The 12,795-nt window shown below is 32.2% G+C and overlaps 10 protein-coding genes across 10 annotated transcripts; 6 read left to right on the forward strand and 4 right to left on the reverse strand.

Moving 5' to 3' along the window:
- Nucleotides 122-937, forward strand: BmR1_04g08695 (V-type H+-transporting ATPase 16kDa proteolipid subunit; the record flags this gene model as incomplete). Its single annotated transcript, XM_012794870.1, has 4 exons — nucleotides 122-194; nucleotides 351-589; nucleotides 643-763; nucleotides 870-937. 4 exons carry the CDS (start codon nucleotides 122-124, stop codon nucleotides 935-937), a joined length of 501 nt encoding a protein of 166 aa, XP_012650324.1.
- BmR1_04g08700 (50S ribosomal protein L14) lies at nucleotides 1,089-1,457 on the reverse strand (the record flags this gene model as incomplete). Its single annotated transcript, XM_012794871.1, has 1 exon — nucleotides 1,089-1,457. One exon carries the CDS (start codon nucleotides 1,455-1,457, stop codon nucleotides 1,089-1,091), a length of 369 nt encoding a protein of 122 aa, XP_012650325.1.
- Nucleotides 1,458-1,481: 24 nt separating this feature from the next.
- BmR1_04g08705 (conserved Plasmodium protein, unknown function) lies at nucleotides 1,482-2,125 on the reverse strand (the record flags this gene model as incomplete). Its single annotated transcript, XM_012794872.1, has 2 exons — nucleotides 1,482-2,026; nucleotides 2,065-2,125. 2 exons carry the CDS (start codon nucleotides 2,123-2,125, stop codon nucleotides 1,482-1,484), a joined length of 606 nt encoding a protein of 201 aa, XP_012650326.1.
- Nucleotides 2,151-2,662, forward strand: BmR1_04g08710 (secreted ookinete protein, putative (PSOP13); the record flags this gene model as incomplete). The annotated part of the gene is made up of 2 exons (XM_012794873.2): nucleotides 2,151-2,421; nucleotides 2,442-2,662. 2 exons carry the CDS (start codon nucleotides 2,151-2,153, stop codon nucleotides 2,660-2,662), a joined length of 492 nt encoding a protein of 163 aa, XP_012650327.2.
- On the forward strand, nucleotides 3,126-4,981 carry BmR1_04g08715 (Pumilio-family RNA binding repeat; the record flags this gene model as incomplete). The annotated part of the gene is made up of 2 exons (XM_012794874.1): nucleotides 3,126-3,201; nucleotides 3,417-4,981. 2 exons carry the CDS (start codon nucleotides 3,126-3,128, stop codon nucleotides 4,979-4,981), a joined length of 1,641 nt encoding a protein of 546 aa, XP_012650328.1.
- Nucleotides 5,380-7,060, reverse strand: BmR1_04g08720 (WD domain G-beta repeat; the record flags this gene model as incomplete). The annotated part of the gene is made up of 4 exons (XM_012794875.1): nucleotides 5,380-6,525; nucleotides 6,548-6,663; nucleotides 6,743-6,975; nucleotides 6,996-7,060. The coding sequence occupies 4 exons, from the start codon at nucleotides 7,058-7,060 to the stop codon at nucleotides 5,380-5,382; spliced, it is 1,560 nt and encodes a 519-aa protein (XP_012650329.1).
- BmR1_04g08722 (DEAD-box ATP-dependent RNA helicase) lies at nucleotides 7,309-9,572 on the forward strand (the record flags this gene model as incomplete). Its single annotated transcript, XM_021482713.1, has 7 exons — nucleotides 7,309-7,455; nucleotides 7,477-8,120; nucleotides 8,166-8,282; nucleotides 8,361-8,685; nucleotides 8,706-9,001; nucleotides 9,088-9,275; nucleotides 9,403-9,572. The coding sequence occupies 7 exons, from the start codon at nucleotides 7,309-7,311 to the stop codon at nucleotides 9,570-9,572; spliced, it is 1,887 nt and encodes a 628-aa protein (XP_021337888.1).
- Nucleotides 9,666-10,636, forward strand: BmR1_04g08725 (ATP-dependent RNA helicase DDX23/PRP28; the record flags this gene model as incomplete). The annotated part of the gene is made up of 4 exons (XM_021482714.1): nucleotides 9,666-9,901; nucleotides 9,924-10,084; nucleotides 10,105-10,543; nucleotides 10,564-10,636. The coding sequence occupies 4 exons, from the start codon at nucleotides 9,666-9,668 to the stop codon at nucleotides 10,634-10,636; spliced, it is 909 nt and encodes a 302-aa protein (XP_021337889.1).
- Nucleotides 10,960-11,387, reverse strand: BmR1_04g08730 (small subunit ribosomal protein S24e; the record flags this gene model as incomplete). The annotated part of the gene is made up of 2 exons (XM_012794878.1): nucleotides 10,960-11,010; nucleotides 11,034-11,387. 2 exons carry the CDS (start codon nucleotides 11,385-11,387, stop codon nucleotides 10,960-10,962), a joined length of 405 nt encoding a protein of 134 aa, XP_012650332.1.
- BmR1_04g08735 (TP53 regulating kinase) lies at nucleotides 11,516-12,212 on the forward strand (the record flags this gene model as incomplete). Its single annotated transcript, XM_012794879.1, has 3 exons — nucleotides 11,516-11,533; nucleotides 11,554-12,006; nucleotides 12,030-12,212. 3 exons carry the CDS (start codon nucleotides 11,516-11,518, stop codon nucleotides 12,210-12,212), a joined length of 654 nt encoding a protein of 217 aa, XP_012650333.1.

Here is a 12,795-nt window from a genome sequence, read left to right on the forward strand (position 1 = left end):
CACCTCCCCATCTACCACGGCTATTACCAGCTCTGGTTGTGTATACCATTGTTACTTTTACTATATCCTTATTGACCACTGTTGTTGATTGTTAATTTGAATTAATTACCCGTTCGTGTAAATGTCGGTTCAATGCGATCCGCATTCATCATTTTTTGGGTTTATGGGCGTGGTGTGTGCCATGGTTTTCTCAAGTAAGTCATATGAGGCCATAATAACTATTTTTTAAGACTCAAAATACCATTTCTAGCACTTTAAGTCTTTAATATGGGTCATTTACATATCTTATTCATAATAATTCTCAACAACGTATTGATAACAATGCGTTTGATGATATAATAATTATTTAGATTTGGGTGCTGCCTATGGTACGGCTCGCAGTGGAGTTGGTATTAGTAGTATGGGAATAATGCGTCCAGACCTTGTAACCAGGTCTATTATCCCTGTTATTATGGCTGGCATTTTAGGCATTTACGGTCTTATTATTAGTATAGTTATTTTATCTTCATTTGGAGCCCCTCAAAGCTATTCGGCATTTTCTGGATATGCTCATCTTTCTGCAGGACTCATTGTAGGATTGTCTGGTCTTGTAAGCATCGATATACTATAGTTTAATCATCATTATTGTGAATACTTATTTAGGCTGCTGGACTTGCTATCGGAATTGTAGGCGATGCTGGGGTTAGAGCAAATGCTCAACAATCACGTCTATTTGTTGGAATGATCTTAACACTAGTTTTCGCCGAAGCGCTTGCACTCTATGGTATGGCATATAAATATTTAAAATCATTTATTTGTGACGTTATTCATTTGAACTTAAGTGTTTTAATGAACGTTATCATTTGTTTTAAACAAAAATAATTTTCTAGGTTTAATCATCGGCTTGGTCGTTTCGATGAAAGCAGTACCTGGTCTTTGTACTCCATATCAACAATAACAATAATTCTGTTTTCAATAATTCCTTCATTCTCGTAATTATAACTACTGTATTTGTTAGTTTCGTCTATTTGCCTGAGAATTTACATTTTGACCCCTAAACTAATTGTATGTTTGTTTAGGTGATACATGCAAACTAATATTGCGTATCATTAAAAAATTATTTTAGCAAGATTTTTACAAGAATGTCTGGTTTCAAGCAATACTGGACCATTAATTTTTGTTGCTTTAAGTTTATTCTTTTCTATAACAGCAAATGCATTTTCATCGAACTTGATACTTGTACCATCCTTCCTACCTATTTCTTTCCTGGATCTAATAATGATTGCCCTGACTTTCTTAGATATATTTACATCCGGTTTCTTGTCTCTGACTGAAATTTTAATGCGATCGCCAATTTTGCCAGTTCCACTTTTATTCCTCCCCAAACCAATAATACACCCCTTGATTATTCCACTTGAATCTCCACATTTCAAGATAGATAATCTTTGCAGACCATTGCATACAGAGCTTAATTGCATTTTAAATTATCGTATAAAATGCTACTAATTATTTATGCCATCAATATGCAAATCCGTTAAATCAAACAACATTAATTGCTCCAGATATTCAATATCACCTTCTATATCTTCACAACTGTTAGATTCAAAGCAATTAACTTCAGTTGACAATAGACCTTGTACAGCGAAAATTTTTCGTCCAAAATCAGATTCACTTAAAACTCTAAAACCCGGATTTGATAAATTGCCAGAAAACCAATTTGGTCTGAATAACACAGGGCTAAAACCACTTGCATCAATATTGACTGAATTTACAGATTTATTGTATGTATGTATCTTTTTCCTCCATTCAGAAAGTACATTCCTCCATTGAGAATTCGATAGGTTAATATCTACCCTAGGTGTAACTGGGTCATCCGATTTACGGGAATCAATGGGTACTTTATTAATGTAATTCTCATAACCTTTTTGTAACTTAGTCAAACTTATACTTTTTAAACGTTGTCTAATAATATTAACACTTGGAGATTGTTTTGATGCTTGTCTGACTATTTTTTTCACAAAAGTTTCGTTTCCGCTGTTTTTATTAGCTTCAGATTCCAGTGTAATGGGTAGTGTTATTCGTTACGTGTGGTGTTGTTGTGTTGGTGTCGTGGTGTAGATGTAAATATTGTTTGTTTCGCCACCATATGTATATTATGCAAATTGTTAAGAATGTATAGATATATCATATACGCATTTTTATGCTTTACACATTTCATGTGTGTACACGGTTTGAATAGGAAAGGAGGGTTTTTTAGCAGAATAAATAATTCAATCGGTAATTTCATAAGCGGCAAAACTTCAGCTCATAGTAACCATGAGAATCCTCATATTTCTCTAAAAATCAAACCTGCAACAAGTCTACATTTAACTAGAAATGAACTAAATATGTTGTTACTGGAGGTAAAACATGAAGTAACCAAGCAAATGGAACAATTAGAAGGTAAATTATTTTGTATTCAGATGAATTAGCTGATAAGGGAAGAGAAGACGAGAAGCATATGAGTACTTGGACTATAAATCATTCCCCAGTTTACATTCCATTTGCCAAGACAATTGAAACACATTCTGGGGATAATTCAAAAAACGAACGTCTAAAAAACGACACTAAAGAATTTAAACATAACCCTACTCATAGGACTGAAGAGTCTAAATTGAGGGAAAGTAAAATTGCTGAGACATAATTCATTGGTTTTTATAGATATATGGTAATATGCATAATTTATTTATGTATATAGCCACTGCATTTCTATGTAATTTTTTATATTTAACATTATGGATAATTTTTTTTTGATTTTTTTTTTCTCCTACGCATCTATCAACTAATAATGGCCAACATGCAGTCATGACAGCTATTAGTCTATAGATAACAGAAATGTGTTTTATTTGTTGATTTTAATCTAATGAATATATACAATGATTACAAAAATGCATCTAACAGAAATTTAGTGCTGTTTGTGGGATTAAATGCAAAATATATTAAATCGATTAGAACTAATAGCTGCACTACCCCATGTTGTTGTGGTTGTATGATGTTATGTTCCCACTAAGGTCAGAGTGCAAAATCTCTGTCTCCATGCATTAGCTTGATTTTTATGTAAATTTGGATCATAAATTGTAATATATTATCAGACTTTCAAGGTTACAATGTCTAGATGTCAAGTATCATCTTGGAATCAAGAAGGACGATGGCAAACTCCTTCTTCCACAATCAAAAACAGTTGTAAGCATATAAACTAACTTTAAAGTTATTCTAAATCTCAATTACATTTATATTTTACACATATTTATAATGTTTCACATTGGATAGTTTTTATTGTATAAATATACAACCAATTACATAATTATCTATATGTTATTTTTCAATCTTCCTTTTTTTTAACGTCTGCCCCGAATCTTATTTTTCCAAACAATTTATATATTCACGAATTTACATAGATTACAATGGATTTACAGAGGCGTTTAAGAGCTCGGGGTTGTCATGGGAAGAAATTGGACGAGAATTGGAGGAGAATCGAAGGAATATAAATACTCCAACCGATGTTAGAATCAATGATTTTGACAAATTCTCACAATTTGAGTCCTATTCTACTAAATATGAATGTTCACCAACTCATTCTCCAGAAATGGATAATATAATGAGGGAAATGCTGAAACAAATTGAAACACCAAAAATAACATATAACAAAGAATATTCTGACAGCCCGCATTTAGATTTATCCGATCCTGCAACAATTCAGTTATTATGTAATGCTGGTGTAAATCTTAGTGCTATTATGTCACCAGATAATAGAATGGTAAAATCAGTCGAAGGCGACAATACTATGGAATCAAGTCTTTCAGGTATGCTTGAACCACTTACACTATCAACTGCTGCATATTGGCATAATGCCGGTGGTAAAGTTGATAATATCTACGATCCAACATATATTCATTTCAACTTAAATACCTTGTTGCAGAGTAATAATGCATCTTTAAGTGACATGGCAAAAGATCAATCTGGTTGTAGATTGTTACAGAAAAGTTTAGATGATATTCCCGCAGCTTTGGAGATTATTTTGAAAGAGGTGCTAGATAATTTGGTAGATTTAATGACTGATCCATTTGGTAATTATTTATGCCAAAAGTTGATGGTTGTATGCTCTGAAAAACAATTGAGTCTGCTAATTAATGCTTTATGGAACAATTTGGTGCAAATTTCTCTCAATATGCATGGAACTAGAGCAGTGCAGAAATTGATTGAAATCGTTAAGACCCGAGAAAACACTCAATATCTTATTACAATACTTGAAGGTGGTGTATTAGATCTCATAAAAGATTTAAATGGCAACCATGTCATTCAGAAGTGTTTACTTTGTCTACCTTCTACAGATTGTCAATTTATTTATGATGCCATGGAAAATAACTGTGTTGAGTTGGCAACACATCGTCACGGATGCTGTGTTATGCAAAGGTGTATCGATTCAGCAAATTTAGAACAAAGGGCATCTTTGGTTGAAAATATCGTCGATAATACCTTGGTTTTGGTGGAAGATGCTTTTGGAAATTATGTAGTACAATATGTTATGAAGTTGAAAGATGAAACTATTAATTGCAAAATATTAGAATTACTCTTACCCAATTTGTATGAGTTAGCTAAACAAAAGTTTTCATCAAATGTAGTTGAACGACTACTTATATATGGACCAGATGAAGTTAGGAAATCAATTGTAGAAACTTTACTAAATGAACCACCAGAAGCTTTTAAGATGTTAATACTTGACCCTTATGGAAACTATGTTATACAAAGAATGCTTAGCTTTACCCGAGGAGAAGAATTAAATTCAATTTTAAATATGATAAAACCTTATTTGAATGAGTTAAGAGTACTTTCTACTGGGAAAAGAATTGCTGCTAAAATTGCTAAAAAACATCCCAATCTTTTCACTGATATAAATAATTTTGAAAATACGGATGATGAATCAAGGAGATTTCGAAGAAGTTCTCGGTATAAGGTGCATTAATTTCTACAATCTCTGTGTTTCCTATTGTTAAAAAAATGAATGATTGATTGTAAAAATATTACGGAAGAGTTTTGAAGCCATGATTTCATTGAAAGTATATAAGCACTGTATTTTTCTGGAAAATATTTACCTTTAACCTCATTACTTTTTGTACTCTCTATGTATATGTATAAGACGTTTTTTTTAATTCTCCACTCTAGAACTATTTACATAGTTTTACCAATCTTATATACTGATTATGTCAAGCTGTGTGTCTATATTTAACAGCTTATGTATTAAATGACAGTCTATACAATATAAAAATATAATAGATTATACATTATAACTATGTACTATTTGAATTCTTATAGTTAACAACGTTAAATTATAAATTCATTTGACATCGGTTATATTGGTTCTCAATTGACATCAGCAGCCCAAATACCTATAGTGTTGTCATCTGATGCTGATATTAGATAGGGTACATTAGTTTTAGATAACCAGGAGACAGAGTTTACAGTTGCAGAGTGCAATTCAAGAGATTTCAGTAGGGTGCCGAATATCCTGGACCATATATATATGCGGCAATCCTCACTCCCACTGATGACAAAATTTTCATTTGGACCGCCTAGAACAGCTCTAACAACGTATCTATTCTCTTGATGGCCTCTATACGATTGAACAACATGCCTGGTGTCTAAATCCCAAAGACGGACAACAGGTTGGCTACCTGTAACACTTAATAATATCTGATTTGAATTTGAACTGACACAGATGGCACTAACAGCTGAATTTTCAGGCAAAACGTATGATAAATTCTTAGTTTTCAAATCAACAACTCGAATTTGTCTATCCAAACACACGATTACAGCAAATTCGCCGTTAAATGTAACTCCAACATCCTGTAATCTGCACCCAAAGTTCCATTTGTGAGAGATGGTCAATGTAAATCTATTCGACTGGTTGTTTCCAGTGGCACTTAACTTATACTTCTCCAATGTGATTAACTGTAATAACTTATCAAGTCCTGTAATTAATAGATTTGAATCATCAACCCATATAACAGCGGTGGGCAGAACCAATGATGGAAGACGAGCAATTGAATCTGGATTATCAGGTTTCCATATTAGCAAATTCCCATCATTAGAAGTTGAAGCTAAATATTCAGAATTTGGACTCCAGGAAATAGATGTAACTGCATCTACGTGTTCTTTATATACAAAAAGTTTTCTAAATGGTAATGAAAATTGCCAAAGTATGATTGATTGATCTTTACTACCAGATGCAAAATAATTTCCATTTGGAGAAACTGCTAGAACCCAAATTTCGTCTGTATGTTCAACTAGTCTTGAAATACATTTTTGGGGCAAAATATTTTCTCTGCATTTATGATTATCCAATAATGGCCAAACTGACGTATTTAATAGTAAGTCACAATGGTGTTGGCAATTAATTATTTGTAATTCACGTGCTTGTAATAATAATGTATCTAGACGATGAGGTGATAATAATATGTCACAAGGAAAGATCAGCCTAATCTTATCCCACAATATGTTTCTATTTGTCTAAATAACACTTATTACTTACATTATTATCCCAATTTGTATAATTTTTCACGGCATCTTTATCTTTACATATTAAGAGGACTGATAATTGATGGACTCGCTTCTTACTTTCATCGTCAAATGCTGCTTTACTTAATTCTACATAAACATTTATATTTTTTAAGAATAAAAATTTAATTATTATCAGTAATACATAAAATTACAAATGCAAACACACCTTTAAGCATTGGTAAAGCAGGAACGAATCCGGAATTGTACACAGTTTCGAGATATCTTTGTTCTAGTATCAAAAATATAGAAGCGAGTAAAATCTTTTTGGGTGGATTCAATGCCTGTACAATATCACACGCAACATTCCAATCACCCTTACGTATAGAATCCTTCAAGTTTCTAACTTGCGGTGTTTCTAGTGATATCCCACTTTCCTCTTCCAAAGTTTCAAATGTTTTCCTATATTAAATCAGTCATACTTATAACCAATATCCTCCAGATTCTGTAATATCAGGAGTATTTTTTCACGTCTATCAAATGACATCTTTACACTAGAAACTTATAACATTTGTAATGTATAAAGTAGTATTAGTTTTAATATTGATATTATATGTTATGTATATATACTATATGGATGTATCATTTAAGTGAATTATGTTTAGGATATAACTAGTTAAATATATAATATATTATACAAGGGGGGGGGGGTAATATTAGATGTCTAACCAGTGATTAGTATATACTTACTCCACTATTGTTTTTTTTGTAAAATAAGGATAATATTGCTTTAAAATGAATTTGGATGCACCTAGACTACAATTTGTTCCTAAAGCAGAAAGAGAACGATTAAGGGCGGAGCGAGAGCAGAAATTATCCGAAAATATCCTGAAAAGGGAGGATGAAATGGTTAAAAAAAGAATAGAATTTTTGCGAATGGCTGTAAGAACCAATTTTACTCAGGATAAGCGATCATCTCGTAAAATTGAACAATCTGTTCCTGCCATTGAAACAATTCCCAATGGTTATGAGAAGGATGAATTAAATCAGATTAGAGATTATTATCTAGGCACGAAAAAGGAAGCTAAAAAGGTTTTGAAACCTTCCGAAAAATTTCACACTGTATTCCACTTTGAATGGGATGAGTCAGATGATACTACTAAAACAGATGTCAATCCTTTGTACATGAAGAGACATGAATCGAAGTTGTTATTGGAAAGAAGATTCAGGGGAAGTGTTGATATTGTTGGACAAAAGGGAAGGTCAGATTATAAAGATCTTGCTAAATATCGCAATGATGATGAATGTGATGTGGATTATCATAGCAGTTTTAAAAAGAAGAAGAGGAATGCGGATAAACATTGGAGAGAGAAGTGTAGAGATGAGATGAATGATAGGGATTGGATGATATTTAGGGAGGATTATAGTATTTGTGTAAAAGGAGGTAGAATCCCTCCACCAATGAGATCTTGGGATGAATCCAAATTACCTAAGGAATTGTTAGAAGCTGTAAAGGTTGCTGGGTATAATAAACCAACTCCAATACAAATGCAAGCAATTCCGATTGCTTTAGAGATGAGGGATCTCATTGGAATCGCAGAAACAGGGTATGTTACATAACCATTGTTAACATATTTATCTTATTAATTCAGTTCCGGAAAAACAGCAGCATTTGTACTTCCAATGCTTGCTTATGTAAAGTCATTGCCCCTTCTAGATGATGAAACAGGGCAGGATGGACCCTATTCACTAGTTCTAGCTCCTTCAAGGTAATATTTCACGCAATACTTTTTTTGAATATGAAAATTTTATTGCACCAATTTAACCACTAAAATTATCTAATACAGGGAACTTGCCATACAAATATATGATGAGACTAGAAAATTTGCAGCCTATTGCGAATGTAGAGCAATTGTAATAGTTGGAGGAAGATCAGTAGAATCTCAAGCTTTTGAACTTCGAAGGGGTACTGAAATAATTATTGGCACCCCTGGAAGAATTAAAGACTGTCTAGATCGTGCATATATTGTACTAAATCAGTGCAATTATGTGATATTGGATGAAGCAGATAGGATGGTAGATATGGGATTCGAGGAAGTCGTCAATGATATTCTAGATAAAATACCTTCGACAAATCTTAAAGCAGAAGATGAAGACACGGCATATGAACAAGTAATATTAGTTTAATGCAGGAATTGATGTCCAAGGCTGGACATAGAAGATATAGAATAACACAAATGTTTTCTGCAACAATGTCAATAGATAGATTGATGAAGAAGTATCTTCGTGCTCCGGCATTTGTATCTATTGGGGATGTTGGGGTTGGGAAGAAAAGTATTGAACAAGTTTTGGAATTCGTTACTGAAGGGAAGAAAAAAGTTAGATTGGATGCATTACTATCTACTACTAAATCTCCTATTATGATTTTTGTCAATCAAAAGAAACAAGCAGATGCACTAGCAAAGACTATATCTAACATGAATTATAGGTATGGTTATATTGTGATTATCTGTTTAATATAATAAAATGTGTTAACTCGTTTTACTCATTATTCTAAACAACAATTTAATCCAGTGCCATATCATTACATGGAGGTAAATTACAGGAAAATCGTGAAATAGCCTTGGAAAGTTTCAAGGCTGGACGGGTTGATATTTTAGTTGCAACTGACGTTGCCGGTAGAGGCATTGACGTGGAGGGTGTCAATACTGTCATCAACTACGATATGCCGAAAGATATAGAATCGTATATCCATCGTATAGGTATTTTTGCTACATTTAATCAAAATTTCTACATATACTCATCTTTGCTATTATTGTTAAATAGTATGTTTTATCTGTATTATTAGAATAAGTGCTGTTAATTTAAAGCATGTTTTGATAATTCTAGGCCGTACTGGTCGCGCAGGGAAAAAAGGATTGGCGATATCTTTTGTTACTGAGGATGACAGTCATTTATTTTACGATCTGAAACAGCAGCTTATATCTTCTGGTAACGTCGTACCCAATGAGTTGTCCCGACATCCTGCGTCAAAGCAGAAGCAGAATAAAGCGTTTTAGCACAACTTATTTAATGTAATTTTTAGAATAAAATAAATTTATATGGCGAAACAACTTTAGAATCATATACATAGCAAATTTCAGTACGTAATAATGTCATCATCTCAATGGCTTGGCACTATTAGACACATACCAGGATTGATTAAAATTAAATTATCATCATGGGTAACTTTAACTAGTTATTCTGGCTACTATATATCCTCAGATTGGGATATCCAATCAGCCATCGCACTTGGCTTAGGAGTGTTTTGCTGTTCTGCATCCTCACAAGCAGCAAACCAATTAATAGAACTTAAAAATGACATTAAAATGAGTAGAACTTGTAATAGGCACGAAAAAATTTTAATATAGGCCTTTGGTCACTGGGAAAATAACTAAAAAACAGGCAATTGCAGCATGCATAACATTCGCTACAATTGGCACAACTACTTTGGCCTATATATCACCTATTTCTGCGATAATAGGATTGAGTAACATTCTAGCTTATACATTGATTTATACGCCACTAAAATGTTAGATTAATTTGACACAGATAGAACAATATATAACACTCAAATTGGAGCAATAGTTGGGGCGGTGCCACCTCTTATTGGTTCTACTATTTCAAATGTACAACTGAGTGAAATTTCACCATGGATACTATTCTATACGTTATATTGTTGGCAAATGCCGCATTTTTATCTTATCGCATGGTTAAATAGGAAGGATTGCCTAAAAGTAGGGTTTAGAATGGTTGGAATAACAGATGACTCGGGTAAAACTACTGGTAAAGCTTGTATAAGATGGCATTCTCTTACTACTCTTTTATCTGCTTTATTATTAGCTGCAAATATTACAAATTCTACAGTCCCCATCAGTTATGCATTCCTTTTACCATTAACGATAAATTTATCATTACTAAGACAATTCATTTTGTTTATGAAAACTTCCACCAGTATATCAGCAATTAAATTATTTAAGAATGGTTTGTGGTATGAATTCATTCACTTAGGCACATACTGGCTTTATTGGCTTCAACCTCATACGCTTTGGACAATAGTACTCGTGATTTTCTAAAACCGTAATTTCAAATTTTAATTGGCTAATGCTACAATGTAAAGGTAATCAACTACTAGATTACAATGAATAATATAACCATTAGACTAATTACGAATTAACTTCATCTATATAACAAGTTACCAATCGTAGCATTTTAATGATAAATTTAACATATATATATACATATATGTGGATTGTAGTATTATTAATAAGTTCCTAAAGAAAATATTGTATATTTTGGTAAAATTATCACCTGATTTATTGATCTATTAATATAAGTTAATGATTGTTCTAGAAACGAACAATCAAATTATCAGTATTTAATAGGCAGTTTACTGGTTAATACAGTTCACTTCTTTTTGGAAGCGCTACTGCATTTGGCTTTCTCCTTTCCACGAACCTAAATAATAATATCAAAATTACCTTCTTTCGTCTATTTTTTAGTTCCTTAGAAGCCCTGCGACCAATTCTAGCAGGCGCTTCCATTAGTCCATTCCTAACAAGACGATAAGTTCTCTCGAATCGTTTAACTGCTGCAATATTATCATAGATCAAACCAAACCCAGTACTTCTACCGCCACCAAATAGAGTTTTGAATCCAAATAAGATCACTGTCTTCGGGTCTGATATTTTAAATTGTTTAGCAATCTTCTCTTTGAGTTTCTCCTTATTTACGCATGGTTTTCCGGGATGAATTACCTCCAAACAGAATTGCTTCCGTTTCAATAGAGGATTTGTCATAAACCTACGTACACGAATACTGTAAGATGGGTCCATTGCCTATGGGGCCATTATATAGGTTCACAACTACAATGCTTAGACATGTATATTACAACTTCATTATATCTACTAATTAATGATACTTATATAAATGTTATTTATTAACCATTTAATTTTTTGCTGAAATGCTTGGTGCTGAAGCGGTATATTTTATTCAATTTAGGAAGTGATTCGCGGTAATTATAATGGAAATGAATGCGCGATAAAAAAGAGGCTTCCTAAAACATATAGGCACCCACAAATTGATAAAATTATATCTACACACCGTTTATCTAATGAGATTAAAATATTAAATCGTTTATCCCTATTTGGTATTGACGTACCTAAAGTTTATTATGTTGACAAAGAATCACATATTATTTGTATGGAATGGGTTTATGGCTCCATTTGCAAAGATTTTTTAGAAAACTCACCAAAATTTGTTAATATTGAATTTGCTGTCATATTAGCCAACACTATAGCAAACATTCATAAAAATAATGTTATTCATGGAGATTTGACCACATGTAATATTATTTGTAGAAAATTAAGTGATGATATCAATTTACCTCTTGATAAACAAGTTTCTCCGTGTATTATTGACTTTGGTTTATCTTACAACTCCACTTCTATTGAGGTAGTTTATATTTATACATTTAGGATAGGGCTGTAGATCTTTATGTTTTGGAAAAATGTATCAGATGCTCATTGGGTTGTTATTCTGAGGAATGGCTTGATGCATTTCTTTTTCAATATTCTAAATCTTTTGACAAAGGTGATGATGTCATTAAGCGATTGGATCAAGTTAGACTTAGGGGGAGAAAAAGGTCTACGGCAGGATAATTTTTTAAATAAATAAACAAACAAACACTTTAAACTTCTTTATTATTGTTTATAATGTAAACAATAATTGTAATATGTCTCTTTACAAATTATTCTAATAATTGATATTCGTATAATACATGCTTTGCGTCATGTTGACAAGGTTACCATGATATATTGATATACATGCTAAAGATTTATATATGAGATGATCAATTTTGGTTTAATATTTTAGACACATTGCTAAAATTAAGAAGGTATAAAGAATTGACAGTGATGAACTTAATATCTATTTCATCACTAATTTTGTTCTTTCATCTTCATCTGAAGAAATACTCTTCTTGTTTTACAATTGTAGTTAAAATTTTTTCTTTATTCCTATTTAACCATCATAATTACATCTACTTTTATACGGGTAATTATGTTTGGCTATCAAGTTTTTTTGTTGAATGAGCATAACAAAAATTTTAACATAGTTATTATCCCTAAAACGCCATATTCACTTATTTTTTAAACCCTTAATTGGATCCAACAATCTCTATTGATACAATATCGTGTTTTCCGCAATTTGTCACAATATGAATTATCAAAGATGATAATGCAT

This window comes from Babesia microti, chromosome IV (assembly GCF_000691945.2).
Source record: "Babesia microti strain RI chromosome IV, complete genome".
Classification (NCBI taxonomy): domain Eukaryota; phylum Apicomplexa; class Aconoidasida; order Piroplasmida; family Babesiidae; genus Babesia; species Babesia microti.